The sequence below is a fragment of the Panulirus ornatus genome, chromosome 2 (assembly GCF_036320965.1).
Source record: "Panulirus ornatus isolate Po-2019 chromosome 2, ASM3632096v1, whole genome shotgun sequence".
Lineage (NCBI taxonomy): Eukaryota > Metazoa > Arthropoda > Malacostraca > Decapoda > Palinuridae > Panulirus > Panulirus ornatus.
Genome location: NC_092225.1, coordinates 67,155,108 through 67,170,916, shown reverse-complemented (window position 1 = coordinate 67,170,916; position 15,809 = coordinate 67,155,108). Strand labels below are relative to the sequence as shown.

General features: G+C 42.2%; 1 protein-coding gene across 2 annotated transcripts in view; it reads left to right on the top strand.

The window, feature by feature from the left end:
* The window catches only part of LOC139756887 (calcium-activated chloride channel regulator 1-like), a 259,533-nt gene that overhangs the window by 219,726 nt on the left and 23,998 nt on the right, over nt 1-15,809 (top strand). For both annotated transcript variants that reach the window (XM_071676782.1, XM_071676773.1), the window contains exons 3-4: nt 2,308-2,429; nt 12,296-12,404. In XM_071676782.1, the coding sequence (XP_071532883.1) occupies nt 2,308-2,429; nt 12,296-12,404 (231 nt within the window). The remainder of the gene's footprint in view (nt 1-2,307; nt 2,430-12,295; nt 12,405-15,809) is intronic.

Sequence of the window (15,809 nt, the reverse complement as noted above, 5' to 3'; positions counted from 1 at the left end):
ACTCCGATATGGGCACCACTCACGTTTCTCGACAAGGGCTGAAAGTACTTTACTTTCATCCCATAGAGACAGGTTCAGATAACATAGGCCTTCCTTCCTTTTGACAGTTAAACTCTGCGTGATTTCGGATGGTCGTGTCTCTGCTTCTCCCACAACCTTATAACATTTCTTCGGCGAGTGATTCATCTATAATGTGGACACTAAATAGAAAGATGTAGTACTCTTCAGGACTGATTTATAGACGAAATGAAGCAATCTCCTGACCATTCCTCGTACACAGCGAATCACCACAAAATATAACCTAAGAATCTTTCCCCACATCCAATCACCGTCTTGCTGGATGCACTGCCAACAGCTGAATCAGTGTAGGACTAACCAGCTCGCCTCTCCTTTCTGCCACATTTCTCCTTTTTCCTCTGCCTTTGATTCCTTCGGGACTAAAGAACCTGAGGTTTGGAGAGCTTTAGTCCTTGGGCCGGATACTTCAGACTTAGCCTTGCCCAGACTGGTGGTGCCTTGCCCTCCGCGAGTCAATGCTCGTTACGGGTAGCCTGGTGTCAACTTACCTGGTCAAGCCCCTTTTGTGTACCTGACTAAGGCTCAGGCGTGGGAGTGTCATTGCTCTCTCACGGTCAAGATGTCCAGTGTTGCCCACCCGGTAATGAGTATGTGGAGTGAACTCGCTCGCCTGTATGTGGGAGTCAAGATGTTCAGTGTTGTCCGTCAGGTACTGAAGACGTGTGGCTAAATTTCAACACAAGGAGGTATGGACTGAACAGGGAGGCCACAGCTGCACAAGAGAAAGAAGAAGTAAGGTCGACTCCACCAACTGCCTACCTGGTAATTGGTGCTTTCCGCAAAGAATTAGTGAATCAGCCATCAAAATGGTTGCCCAAGATTCTTCTGTTCTCATCCTACATTTCGTCGTCCCACTCATAGATCTTTCATCTGTTGAGGATCCCTTAAGATGACATTTGTTATTACAGTACCGGATCTGTCTTTCATGGAGTCCCCTACACGGCTTTTCATAAACATGGAGTGGAGTGCCTCAAATGTTTAGCCTTTATTCTCTGCCTTCTTTTACCTCTTTCCTACTCCAGACAGTAGCCAGGATACTCATGTGTCTGCAAGTGTCCTTCTAGGAAATGATCCTGAGGAGAGGATATAGGAGACCTTGTGTATGGCTGTAACACTACCTCGAAGACGGAGGAGAGAAGGCTTAGGATGCTGGATAGCTAAACGAAAAGGAATAGCAGTATAAGGCCATACATGGAGGTTACATGAGGCGAGAACACAAGGATGACGGTAACTAGACAAGTCTGAGATTTAATTAATGCCCTTGATGAGGGGCTGTAGACGGGATGGAGAGACTGAGAGTTGCACCACCCCATCTGATGGTCCAGAAGCAGCCACTCAGAATACCTTAAACTTGGTTAGAGAGGCAAGAGGGGCCCCCATTACGCCTGGTCAGAGATAGAAGAGGGCATATCCCTGGCATCGTTCTCACTACTTCCAAAGCAGTTGGGAACGGAGAGGCCCAGGCAGGAACCCATCATCGTGCTGCCCGAGATCCCCAGGAAGAAACTCCAGTAAACAATACCAGGAGATTCACTGAAAGATTCACTCGCATCGTACTCACTGAGGACTTCCATGGAATCCCACTAAATAATGACAGGTGTTCCCCTGAAGAACCACTAAGGGTTCTTCAGAGTCTTCCTCCGCTGAAAAACTGTCAGTTCGAACAAGATTTCATTTTTCTTTGCATTCTGAGCTGCATGGTAGAACAGGGTAACTAACTCATTATATTCGCTTGCCGTACTTCTAAATTACATACTCATCATATACACTTGCCACATTTCAAAATACTCTCCCTCCCTTGTAGGGATAGATACCTCTGAATATCAGATGATAGCATTAGTTTATCGTATAAAATTTTGATCTCTCCCTCACTACCATATAGGACCATTTTCTTTATGGACTGACATATTCATTTTTCTCCCACTGTTCTTCGTCATAAGCAAATGACCAGCAATATGGAGTTAAAGATTTAGGTTCCTGGCAGTGCGACCTTCCAGCCTATCGCTAACACTGAAGAAATACTCGCACAAAATATCTAAAGTTCATTCCCAAAAGTGTCTATCGTTATGTTGCATGAGTTCTACTTGTCCTTTATTACTGAAGTCAAATTAAGCACTTCCTATCGAACCATAAAGTACTTTGATAGCATGTAAGTCAGCGAGGTGATTGACGCACTCCATCTCCACCATCTAACGTATGAACCACCACTCGTCTCCCCTTCTCCTACAGGTGACCAAGTTCTGCGACACCCAGACCCACAATAAGGAGGCGCCAACGAAGCAGAACGCATTGTGTGGAGGTCGCTCGGCGTGGGAGGTTATGAGAAAGCTCCCGGACTTTCGAGCGCAGAGGTAAGTCACACAGGGGTTTGCACGGGTGTGTGTGTGTGTGTGTGGAGGGACGCTGGGTGTTATTAAGGTAAAGCATCCGATGAGTAGGGAGAATAACAGAGCTGCCTGCGTAGGGTCATGGCATCACTGGAGACACAACAAGAACATAAGGCATTTAAGGAAGGGTATTAACTCTGTGTCTTGTGGGTTGTAAACGAATAGCAACGAAAGACAAAGGAACACCATGGGTTGGCTGTGGGTCATGGAGGAGAATCTAGGATTTTTAGGACCCATATGCAGCTGGCATGTTTGTATATGCTGTAAAGGACAAGAGTTATCGACAATTACGATAACGTTATTCAGATGTGCCACAACATTGTGAGTGGGTAATATGGAATATAGTCTCGTCGAGAGACTTACCACTCCAGAGAAGTCATTCATTTCCCTGCTACATCCATCGCTCTCTCTCTCTCTCTCTCTCTCTCTCTCTCTCTCTCTCTCTCTCTCTCTCTCTCTCTCTCTCTCTCTCTCTCTCTCTCCCTAGTACATACGCCACGTCCTTATTCTACTCCCAACACACACATGCCGCCGCCACTATTCACGGCGTCTCCCAGGACCATTCAGAGACGCCGTAAGAAGCTTTTTTAATCTTCTTCCCCCGACCAACTCAACACAGGAATACTGGTCCTCATTGTGACCTTCCCTCCTACCTGGTGACTCCTTGAAAGGACCTAAACTGGAACCTGAATCAGTTTCTTGAGATGAATCGTTTGTTTCACATAGAGTCCTATTTTCAGTCAGGAAAATCAGGTGTTGTGTTGTTTTGTTGTTTTCTCTTGCATCAGCAAATTTTTATGTTCAGCACATTGTGTGGGCATGAGTGTGTGTATGTGTGTGTGTGTGTGTGTGTGTGTGTGTGTGTGTGAGTGTAGGGTAAGACCTTCATACATTTGTTTTTCCCTTCTTCTAAAATCTTCTCAGCTTTAACATCTAAGTCTACAAAAACCAGAGGATCTCAAACTAATCTAATCTAATTTCACTTTCTCATTCTCTTTATTTTTCCTTTCACACGAAGTTACCGCGAATGAACCATATTTTCCAATATCATGTCTAAAACTTTATGAAAGATTTATCATGGGATTGTCACTAACCCATGAATGTTTACCTCACTTGATAGTTAAATTCAGCATATTTCTGAAATAATTTCTAGATATTTTTTCTCTAGTTCTTGATAGATAAACGAATTGATACTCATTAAACAGTCTGACGACAGTGCTACAACAGGGGAAATTAAGAATTAGAACTAACGCCACCAAAATCTCCCTTTGGCTCCCAGCTTGCATCCTAAAACATCAGAAAGTACCTCATCTGACCTGATCTCAACCCTTGTATATATGAAATCGCGTCTGAGCAACAGTATTGAAAAGTCTGCTCACCCTAAGGATTACAAGGGTATGAGAATTAATCAAATGCGTAAGGAATATTAATCACCAACTTTCCCCCAAGTGGCTGAGGGAGAGCACCTGCCTAAGATTACTGATATCAGAATATTTAACAGATGAATCTTCCCTCTGGTTGTCGTCTCCGGCAGCAATGAATATCATAATCAATACCCACGAGAAGATCAAAGTCACCTGGCTAATGGTTTAAACCTTTGCTTGATATTTGTTAAGAAAAAAGAAAAAGGAGATACAGGGAGAAGACACGATATATATATTTCATTCATCTTTGAAAATTGTCTATCTTCGAGTAGAAAATCAAAGAGCCATACATCTACCAGCCTCGGATTATATGTCCATGACAATACCACAACTGCAAGAACCTTGAGTGACGTGGGGGATTGGTATCAGGAAAGAAAGAAAAAAAGAAATAGGTAAACTTATAGCAGTCACTGATCCACTACTGTTTTTTATGAAACGAAGTCTTTTGAGAGGATGATTATATTCATTAGGCGTGGATAAACAGGTCGTTAAACTCAGCGACATAAACATGGTCCCACCCAACTCCCTCGCTCGCCTATCCCCACACAGAAAAGAGGATAGAGTGTACGAAATGTAATTTGAATCAGAGAAGTGAATATTCTATAAGCTTACCAACTCCTGCGATGTCTATTGGCACCAGAAACTCATTTCCCATTACCTCAGGCAGGGTAATGGTTGGTTGTAACCATTGCTTGGTGTGCCCTTTTTTCAGCTCTTATACTGAAGAAGCAGCAATATGGCTATGAGTAATCTTCATTTGAAATGGGTTGAAAGTGTCGATACAAAACAAGGAAGATATGTAGCGAAGATGGCAATGGTAAACAAGAGTTCCCGGATGGTGGTGTTCGGGTTGGTGGTGTTCGAGTCTGGCATCATGCCTGTTATAAAATTCTCAATAAGTGGACAGGCAAGGGAACTTTTTTACAGATTTTACCTACGATACAGCTATGTAGTTTGTATAGACCTTCACTAACATGAATGCCACAATTTTTTGTGTTTTTACTAATAGAAGATATAATGATATTTCTCGTTGTACAGTTAATAACTGAATTAGCGTTATTCTTGTGAACACAATCGTGATATTCTTTAACTTGATTAAACAAAGCTTTTGATTCTTGTCGTGTTCTCACACTACATTAATGTTGCTAAACTCTAACATGAAGATCCATACCAGTCTGTCCAACATATAACATACTGCAGCTTTTACAAGGGATTCTATAAACACAGGCAGCAGAATTTTCTAGCGGGTTTTTGATTCCGATATTGTTATAGTATTGCTATTCCTGAAGGCTAAATTTACATTAAAGGATTTAATCAACATGGGAAGTAATGTAAGATTATCATTAAAAGGGAGAACTGTAAGATTCTTGGTATCAAGGGGAGATTTGGGTTGAACTCTAAAATATCATTTCTTTGCCAACTTAGGATATATATCAATGAAAAATCTATAATACTTTAACTTGGATCCAATAGAATACGTTTTCTCAAAATGATCATCAATAAGAAAAGGATATACACACACACACACACACACACACACATATGTATATATATATATATATATATATATATATATATATATATATATATATATATATATATATATATATATATATATATATATATATATATATATATATATATATATATAATCAGTGGCTTGTGAAACAAGGTTACTGGGGCTGATCTCCCGTTTGGCCTCCTTGAAGCAGAAGACACCATCCATGGAAATGTCATCTTGGTGAGGTCAGCACCGGCCACCTTCGATTACAGGGATCGTTTAACGACGTAAAGGCGAGGAGGAGGAGGAGGAGGAGGATGGACGAAGCTGATAGTCTCATATTCCTCTCTAGCGTGAACGCCTTCAGCAACTTGAACGTCAGGAGCCTTAACAACATTCCCTTTAACACTTACCTGCAGCATCTCGTCCTCAGGGACTCAGGCGGAGAGCAACTGACATGAAAGCAGTGTCGTGGAAGATGTCGCTACCAGTCCACAGGTGAAGGTACAGTCGCTCATATTGAAGGGCGATATCACTGATGTGGCGGACGACAAAAGGCTTTTGTTGGATGCTGTTTATCTGCAGAGGAACCAGACGATAGGATCCAACTGGGGGTTCACGAGTGACCTCGAACGTACCTGGGTGATATCCAAACTGTTCATCTGATCAGTGTGAGCCTGGAGGCTAAGTTCCTTTCTATGATCAAAACGCAGACCTACCTGTTCAGCGTACATCTTTGGCAACATTATCGCCAATTACCGTGGAACAAAAAAAGATCAATCCGGACAAATTACAAGCTCATTATCGCCCTTAAATGTGCATACATATACAAAAACACACATAAAGCTCACATGTACACACACACACACACACACACACACACACACACACACACACTCTCTCTCTAACACACTCACACGCATATGACCTGAGCCTGAAATGATTATGCTCTGAGTCCCAGCGGTCGTTAACTACTTAATGGCCGGAGTAACTGTGGGTCCCACGAGACCTGGTGACCCTCTACGCGTCTTCATCTGGTAATACGAATCATATGATCTTCTGCTTTGATGCTGCTCTCATGAGGAACCAAGTCTAGCCTGGAGGCTATTTCACAACCCACCTTGAACCTCCTGGAGTGTGTATATATATATATATATATATATATATATATATATATATATATATATATATATATATATATATATATATATATATATATATATATATATATATATATATATATATATATATATATATATATATATATAAGTTATTAGGTACAGTAGGGTTGAGGGTCAAGTCAATTGGGAGGTGAGTTTGAATGGAGAAAAACTGGAGGAAGTGAAGTGTTTTAGATATCTGGGAGTGGATCTGGCAGCGGATGGAACCATGGAGCGGAAGTGGATCATAGGGTGGGGGAGGGGGCGAAAATTCTGGGGGCCTTGAAGAATGTGTGGAAGTCGAGAACATTATCTCGGAAAGCAAAAATGGGTATGTTTGAAGGAATAGTGGTTCCAACAATGTTGTATGGTTGCGAGGCGTGGGCTATGGATAGAGTTGTGCGCAGGAGGATGGATGTGCTGGAAATGAGATGTTTGAGGACAATGTGTGGTGTGAGGTGGTTTGATCGAGTGAGTAACGTAAGGGTAAGAGATGTGTGGAAATAAAAAGAGCGTGGTTGAGAGAGCAGAAGAGGGTGTTTTGAAGTGGTTTGGGCACATGGAGAGAATGAGTGAGGAAAGATTGACCAAGAGGATATATGTGTCGGAGGTGGAGGGAACGAGGAGAAGAGGGAGACCAAATTGGGGGTGGAAAGATGGAGTGAAAAAGATTTTGTGTGATCGGGGCCTGAACATGCAGGAGGGTGAAAGGAGGGCAAGGAATAGAGTGAATTGGAGCGATGTGGTATACCGGGGTTGACGTGCTGTCAGTGGATTGAATCAAGGCATGTGAAGCGTCTGGGGTAAACCATGGAAAGCTGTGTAGGTATGTATATTTGCGTGTGTGGACGTATGTATATACATGTGTATGGGGGGGGGGTTGGGCCATTTCTTTCGTCTGTTTCCTTGCGCTACCTCGCAAACGCGGGAGACAGCGACAAAGTATAGTAAAAAAAAAATAATAATAATATATATATATATATATATATATCTTTCATTTCTTTTATACTATTCGCCATTTCCCGCATTAGCAAGGTAGCGTTAAGAACAGAGGACTGGTCCTTTGAGGGAATATCCTCACCTGGCCCCCCTTCTCTGTTCCTTCTTTTGGAAAATTAAAAAAAACGAGAGGGGAGAATTTCCAGCCACCCGCTCCCATATATATATATATATATATATATATATATATATATATATATATATATATATATATATATATATATATATATATATATATATATATATATATATATATATATATATATACATATATATTATGATGGTTTAATGCCATTATCATCTTTTAAAATTGTAGATTAAAGTATAACCTGCAGGTTCTGAATAACCCGGTTGGGGCTATTCCGGTAACAATGAAGCCATAGAGACAGTTACTCTGTTATGTTGGGCGAAAAATGAACCTCCCCGCACACGGTTCTGACGAGCTCGACCCCCAGGATACAGAGGCAACAATAATAGCAAGGCAGTATGTCTACCGTATCAACGAAGGAACCCATGCATTAGTGAGCGAATATAATGTATCATGGAGGTCATTCTCCCTCGACCCTCGTCCACACACCTCCCTGGTTAGATATATATGTATATATAGGGTGATACATATATATATATATATATATATATATATATATATATATATATATATATATATATATATATATATATATATATATATATATATATATATATATATATATATATATATATATATGGAAAGCTGTGTAGGTATGTATATTTGCGTGTGTGGACGTGTGTATGTACATGTGTATGGGGGGGGGGGGTTGGGCCATTTCTTTCGTCTGTTTCCTTGCGCTACCTCGCAAACGCGGGAGACAGCGACAAAGTATAAAAAAAAAAAAAAAAAAAAAAAAAAAAATATATATAGGGTTCACCCATGTGGTTCTTTCGTATATAATGGGAATCCCTCCCCAGGCACCACCTGCTCCGTTCTATTGTCTATGAAATAGAAAGAGTTCGATGCCTTTCCCCCTTGGTGGGGCATTTAGTTTCTAACACTAAGATGATGGTCTGCGCGATGAGTGACTTTACGAAGATTATGAACTGTGCCTCACGACATTGCCCGTGAGGTCTTGGTCACTACGGCTGTCTGAGTCCCTCATAAGTCTCTTCATCACCTCACACACGCACACTGTCGTCACTCACCATTCACTACTGTTTTTCGAGACGCATAGGAAAACATTAATCTTATCGTACGACTGTCTTAGAAGCCGGACCGTTGGCTGACCTCCACTCCTACCCCAACACCACATCACCACCCTAGACTACCTCCTAAACAAACTCCAGTACGTGTTCGTCAAGCCTCAGTTGTGTAGTACACTCGTCTGTGTAAGTTACACAGTGCACAACACCTCGGGTGACGCCTGGCATGCCACTGTGGAGGCTCTCAAATGTCGGCCAAACTTTCAGCCGCGCGCGCACGTGCGTGTGTGTGTGTGTGTGTGTGTGTGTGTGTGTGTGTATGACGTCTTGACCATTTACAATACACTGTTTTGACCTTCACAAGCGTCATCTACCTACAGCGAACACGGCAATAGATGTGCGGAAATCTGTCAGATCCACTCTGCTTCCAACACTCATAGATCATATTACAAAAATTTCTTTGCGTCTGTCTCAGTCAGTCTTCGTATGCCTGTTGTCTGCCTGTCTGTCTGTCTGTCTGTCTGTCTGTCTCTCTCTCTCTCTCTCTCTCTCTCTCTCTCTCTCTCTCTCTCTCTCTCTCTCTCTCTCTCTCTCTCTCTCTCTCTGAGGGCAGTCATGACCAGCGGTCGGCAGGAGGTGTGGGCCACACAATCGAGTTATAACCCAGTGTTCGGGAGTGATGAAGGACCAATTCATTCCCGCCTGATGACTGGAGGAGTTGCTACCCCTTCTGGGTCTTTTTTTATTCAAGTTTCATCGTGAGTGAGTGGATGAAAAGGGGCGTACTCTCTAAGGGGAAATGGAAGGGGAAGAGCTTTCAAAGGGAATGTAGAAAGAAAAGGAAGACGATTTAAAGAGGAGAAGCCGAAGTAGAAGAGGAAGAAAAGTACTGTCCTACTTATGAGTAATTAGGAAGAGTTTTTTTTTTACCAAAGGCTAAGAGAGAGAGAGAGAGAGAGAGAGAGAGAGAGAGAGAGAGAGAGAGAGAGAGAGAGAGAGAGAGAGCGAGAGAGAGAGAGAGAGAGAGAGAGAGAGAGAGAGAGAGAGAGAGAGAGAGAGAGAGAGAGAGAGAGAGAGAGAGAGAGAGAGAGAGAGAGAGAGAGAGAGAGAGAGAGAGAGAGAGAGAGAGAGAGAGAGAGAGAGAGAGAGAGAGAGAGAGAGAGAGAGAGAGAGAGAGAGAGAGAGAGAGAGAGAGAGAGAGAGAGAGAGAGAGAGAGAGAGAGAGAGAGAGAGAGAGAGAGAGAGAGAGAGAGAGAGAGAGAGAGAGAGAGAGAGAGAGAGAGAGAGAGAGAGAGAGGAGAGAGAGAGAGAGAGAGAGAGAGAGAGAGAGAGAGAGAGAGAGAGAGAGAGAGAGAGAGAGAGAGAGAGAGAGAGAGAGAGAGAGAGAGAGAGAGAGAGAGAGAGAGAGAGAGAGAGAGAGAGAGAGAGAGAGAGAGAGAGAGAGAGAGAGAGAGAGAGAGAGAGAGAGAGAGAGAGAGAGAGAGAGAGAGAGAGAGAGAGAGAGAGAGAGAGAGAGAGAGAGAGAGAGAGAGAGAGAGAGAGAAGAGAGAGAGAGAGAGAGAGAGAGAGAGAGAGAGAGAGAGAGAGAGAGAGAGAGAGAGAGAGAGAGAGAGAGAGAGAGAGAGAGAGAGAGAGAGAGAGAGAGAGAGAGAGAGAGAGAGAGAGAGAGAGAGAGAGAGAGAGAGAGAGAGAGAGAGAGAGAGAGAGAGAGAGAGAGAGAGAGAGAGAGAGAGAGAGAGAGAGAGAGAGAGAGAGAGAGAGAGAGAGAGAGAGAGAGAGAGAGAGAGAGAGAGAGAGAGAGAGAGAGAGAGAGAGAGAGAGAGAGAGAGAGAGAGAGAGAGAGAGAGAGAGAGAGAGAGAGAGAGAGAGAGAGAGAGAGAGAGAGAGAGAGAGAGAGAGAGAGAGAGAGAGAGAGAGAGAGAGAGAGAGAGAGAGAGAGAGAGAGAGAGAGAGAGTACACGGCAGGATAAACAAAAACAACCCGGAAAGAAGTGAAATGTGTAATTGAAAAAGAATTGAGTACAGAGGAGCATGGTTGATGCTGGCTCGCACTTAAGGTAAACAAATGTGTCTCGTCACCAGGTTGTGGCAGGGGTAGGGAGGGTCATGATGACGTAGCTCGGCCTAGGAGACACTGCTGCATTACTGTGACACAACCACTACTTCAGTTCGTCATATAACGCCTTATTCTGACGAACACACTGAGTGCGGTTAACTCGTTCTTTCTTAGAGTGCACTTACCATAGCTCATTTGTGGCCTAAAGAGTAATAATCCACTGAGTTTTATCAGGATTTTCTCCCACCTACCCCTCACCTCTCTCTCCTCTTAACGACGTGTGAACCATCAGTCCAGAACATCACAGCTTGATCTGGGAGGCCTCTTCCTGTCGCAGTGTCGTGACGTGATTTGATTATCATCAGGTGTTGACGTGACAGTTGCAGGTGACGGCGCCGCACGCAAGAGTGTTCAGCCCTCTAAAAGAAGGTCACCTGCCGGACGAAAGGGAGTGAGAAAGATCAGAGACCATAACTTGACGAGAGTGGTCGAAGTGTCTTTGGCCAGATCTGTATATCGAACCGGGTTGGTCTCCTGAAAGCGTCCTCAGCCTGTAAGAACAGTGCCGCCGTTTTAGTCCACTACCTTCTCTCGCTGTTGATAGGAGAGTTCAGGGAATCTGAATCTGATTATTAGCTGTAAGATGCTTCGGTTGACGAGCAAGTTTTTCTTTCTGTAGAGAAGTTACATTGTGTGTTGATACTTTGGTCTGTACAGGTTTAAAGAGTAGTCGATTTGATCCAGGGTCACTTACTTTACCTGCGCTGGGCCGTGGCAGATTCATGACTCATCTTGTTCTCCCTTCTCTCACTCTGCCACACTCTCTCTCTCATGCCAGACCTCCTCCATCACCTGGATCTTAACACTCTTCTCCTGTTACAAATTCATGGCTTCATATCACGCGAATATACAGAACCTGCGAGTCGACATCTCTCAAGACGCTTGCGCGGACTTTGATTAACAAATTACTTGACTTATAACCTTTATCTTTTTTTTATTTCTATTTCTTTTTGGACGTTTTCGGGGGGGGGGAGATACTTTTACCCATCAGCTCCCGGTTCACTTGTGGATTATAACAAGCTACTCTAAGTCTTTCGGTGATTGGAGGTACAACCAGGAAGATTTCTTTTGGTTGCTGATTGTAGGACAAGTCTGTGGGAGTCGTAGAATTCGGGAGAGGTTTGTGGGAGGTCATTTGGGAGTGCAGTGAAGAAAAGGGTAAGGAAAGAGAAGGAAGAGGGAGAGTAATAGGTTCTTGGAGTTCAACCCAAGTGCCTAACTGTTCTACAAAATATGGTGTTGAATAATGATACTTTCTATAAAGAATTTATTTCATATCTTTAAGACGTTATGGTAACTTTCGTATCTTATTCGTAACTGAGTCCAAAGAGATGTGTGTATTCAAGTTCTATTTAACGTAGCCCAGTACTACAAAATACTTAAAGAAAATGATACTGTCGCTATACTATCTAATCGTGTGACTTTCATCTAACGAATGATATGTTTTCCCTCAGGAGTCCATCTAGGCCGGTGCCACCTCGGCCGCCACAACTTCACTTCATACGGCAGCCAACGCAGCGGTTCGTCCTTCTAGTTGAAGACACCGCCGTCATGAACGTCCAGGTGAGTCTCATGGCCATCACGTAGCACGTGATCACAAAAGAGCTTTATGTAATGCTTATCAATATGATGTTCTTCATATCCAGGACTGCATAAGAAGCGAAAATCCCAGCGCGGTAAAAATCAGGGCCCACATCGGCCATATGTATCACTGCGCTCCTCTTCATCCTCCTCTTCCTCTTTCTCTTCTTATTCCTCCTCCTGGTGCCTCCTAGAGCCCACCATCTCCTGGCGGCATTAGCAAAGTTTCTTGGACTTCATGAAAAGTGGATCCGGTGGCCTTCCCCTCCGCAGACCCCCTCCCATCCTCACCCAACTCCACTGCTTCCCGCATCGGGAACGGAATTCAGAAGATCTACCACATATAAGTCTTAACAGTGTACTGATGACGAGAATATATATATATATTTTTTTTCTCTCCTTTTTCTTTTTTCCTCTCTTTTTTACTTTTGTCATCCGATTCCCGCGTTAACGGGGTAGCTCCAGGAACAGACGAAGAAGGAGCCTCATCCTTTCACATCATCCATTCTCTTGCTGTCATGTGTGTACTGCACCTAAAACACATCACCACATCTACAACCAAACCCCTCTTACATTTCCGTTGTTTATCCCCGGCTTCTCCATATGCTCTAGTTCAGTTCACTTACAGCACGTCGCCCCATGTATATCACATCGCTCTAGCTCACTTTATCCCTCGCAAATTATTTTGTTCTGCTTTTCACGCCCCGAGCACTCTTAATCTCTGTCATCTCCAATATTTTCCGTTTCCAATTTGGTCTCACACACACACACACAAACACACACACGCACACACACACACACACACACACACACACACACACAAGAAGATAAAGAAGAATTATGTATTTGGTCCAATTCAGAAAATGTAAAATGTCCACGCAGCAATATCAGTGGGCTATATCATGTGCTAAAGGTGTTCGACAAGCTGCTTTTACACTTATAATGAAGGAAATGTATACATACAAATATATATATATATATATATATATATATATATATATATATATATATATATATATATATATATATATATATATATATATATATATATATATATATATATATATACAGTCAAATATTTGGCCTTGTGTATGATATCATACCTTCTTAGTACCTTTTTTGATAGACATTGGCAAAATCTGTCTTCTCATGGGTGGATGATAAATCCCAGATTTCTAACTCTCATTTCTTTATGATATATATCATAACTCGTTTTCACTTCCTTAACTTACACAAACTTTGCTCCTCAGTCTCACTCAGGTCAGATCTTCCATCTTCATCCCATAAGACAGACCACGGGTGTGACGGGAGAGCTGTAAGAAACCTTGCCCAAGTGTTAACCTGTAGATCGTCCGTAGTCTCTGTTTTATGTGATGTTCTTGCTCGCTCAGTGACTCGTGTCTGAAGCCTGTGACCAGTTTGAATACTGTATAGCAAACTGGCCATAAAGTGTATTGTGGTATTATAAGGTAGTCCTGAGCACTGCAGAGGACTGAAACATGTCAAAGAGAGTTTAGGTGTCTAAATCAAGACTTTTGTGACGTTCACAGTTTAGATTTTTCGTTATATTTAAGTTTCGTATGAGGTAAATTATGGTGTCAAATCTAAGACTATGGAATCTGCAGTTACTACAGGTATGTCCAATAATAGATATTCCTCAAAGGAAATGGACTCCATACCCCGTCACCAAGGTCCTCCCTATCGTCTTTACCCACACACAAGAGACAGATCCTGTGACCTGACAAGATGTTGTCAGATTTTTGGTGAAGTTACCAGAAATTATTAAGTATCAAATTTCATATCATTCTCCTGAAGACGGTCCTGTATTTTGGATGGATATATAGTACCCCTACATGTATCCTTTTATCTTTTATTTCTATGTTGTTGCTCATATATATATATATATATATATATATATATATATATATATATATATATATATATATATATATATATATATGTATATATATATATATATATATATATATATATATATATATATATATATATTATTCATATATCGTGTGTGTGTGTGTGTGTGTGTGTGTGTGTGTGTGTGTGTGTGTGTGTGTGTGTGTCAAAGTGAGCAGTTTTAATATTTTCGGTTTACGAAACTACTTACATAAGAGATGAGCCACAATATATGATGGTACTGCGTCTTAAAGTTCGTGCTGGGTATTTCCATGACTCACTATGATATATGTTAGTGGGCATAACATATAACATTTGCCACAAATGTAATGTTATGTAAGCGATCTTGCATTTTTCTTTAGATAAATATAAGAAAACGAGGAAAAATCGGATTTCCACAAATTCCAACCGCAAAATATGCAGAGATGTTCCATAAATTTTCCCTCCCATTTCCCTTGCTCGACTACCTTCTTTTTTTTGTTGCAGCGTGCTAAGGCCAGGTTAGCCTCCAGTTGTATGCAGCATTCTCACTACCCAACGCTTTGGTCCGACGCCCTAACGCCATCCCATTGCGCCATTTCACAGACAACTTACCACCGTCCTAATTATATATATGTCCTCTGACCTAACTGATTATTCAAACCCCCATCATCAGTTCGGTAACTTATCCCTTCAGATATAATCCACAAGCCTATCCTTCTAATTCAACCCCACTTCACTCAAAACCCACAAGACCATCCTTCTAATTCAACCCAACTTCCCTTAAAACCCACATGACTATCCTAGTTCAACCTTACTTCTATCAAGTCCAGTGATCAAATATTCTACCCAGTTCACTCCCCCAAAACATCATCCAAGCTCACGACCTTTAGGGTTTGTAAACAGGTGCTGAGGGCCGTGGGTATCGTGATGAACCACTTGCTATTTGCTGATGACGCGGCCCTGGTGGTAGAATTCAAAGTGAAACTTCAGAAGCTGGTGAGAGAGTTTGGAAGTATGTGCGAACAAAGTTTTATGTCAATGTGAACAAAAGTAAGATAATGGGATCCAGAAGGGGGATGAAACACGATGGTCTGGGAGTAAACGCGTGAATAAGGAGCAACTAGAAGGAGTGAAATGGTTTTGGTACTTGGAACTGTAAGTGGCAGCGGATGGAACCATGTGGAGTGAAGAGAATCATAGGTTGGAAGAGGGGGGCTATGGTCGTGGGTGTATTTAGGAGCATTTGGAACACGTCATTGTCTATTGAGGTAAAGATGGGCATGTTTGAAGGCATAATAATACCGACAACTCCATGCGACTACATATCTTGAGTCCTGAATGCAAAAGAGAAAAAAAAAGAAAATGGTTGTCATGCCTGAAATTAATTGTGTGAGGCCATTGGTTTGAGGCAAATGATCTCATTATGAATAACAGTATAAGAGAAAGGAATGGTTGTAAGATGTGATTGAGAAGCCATCTAGGGATTGCGAAAAT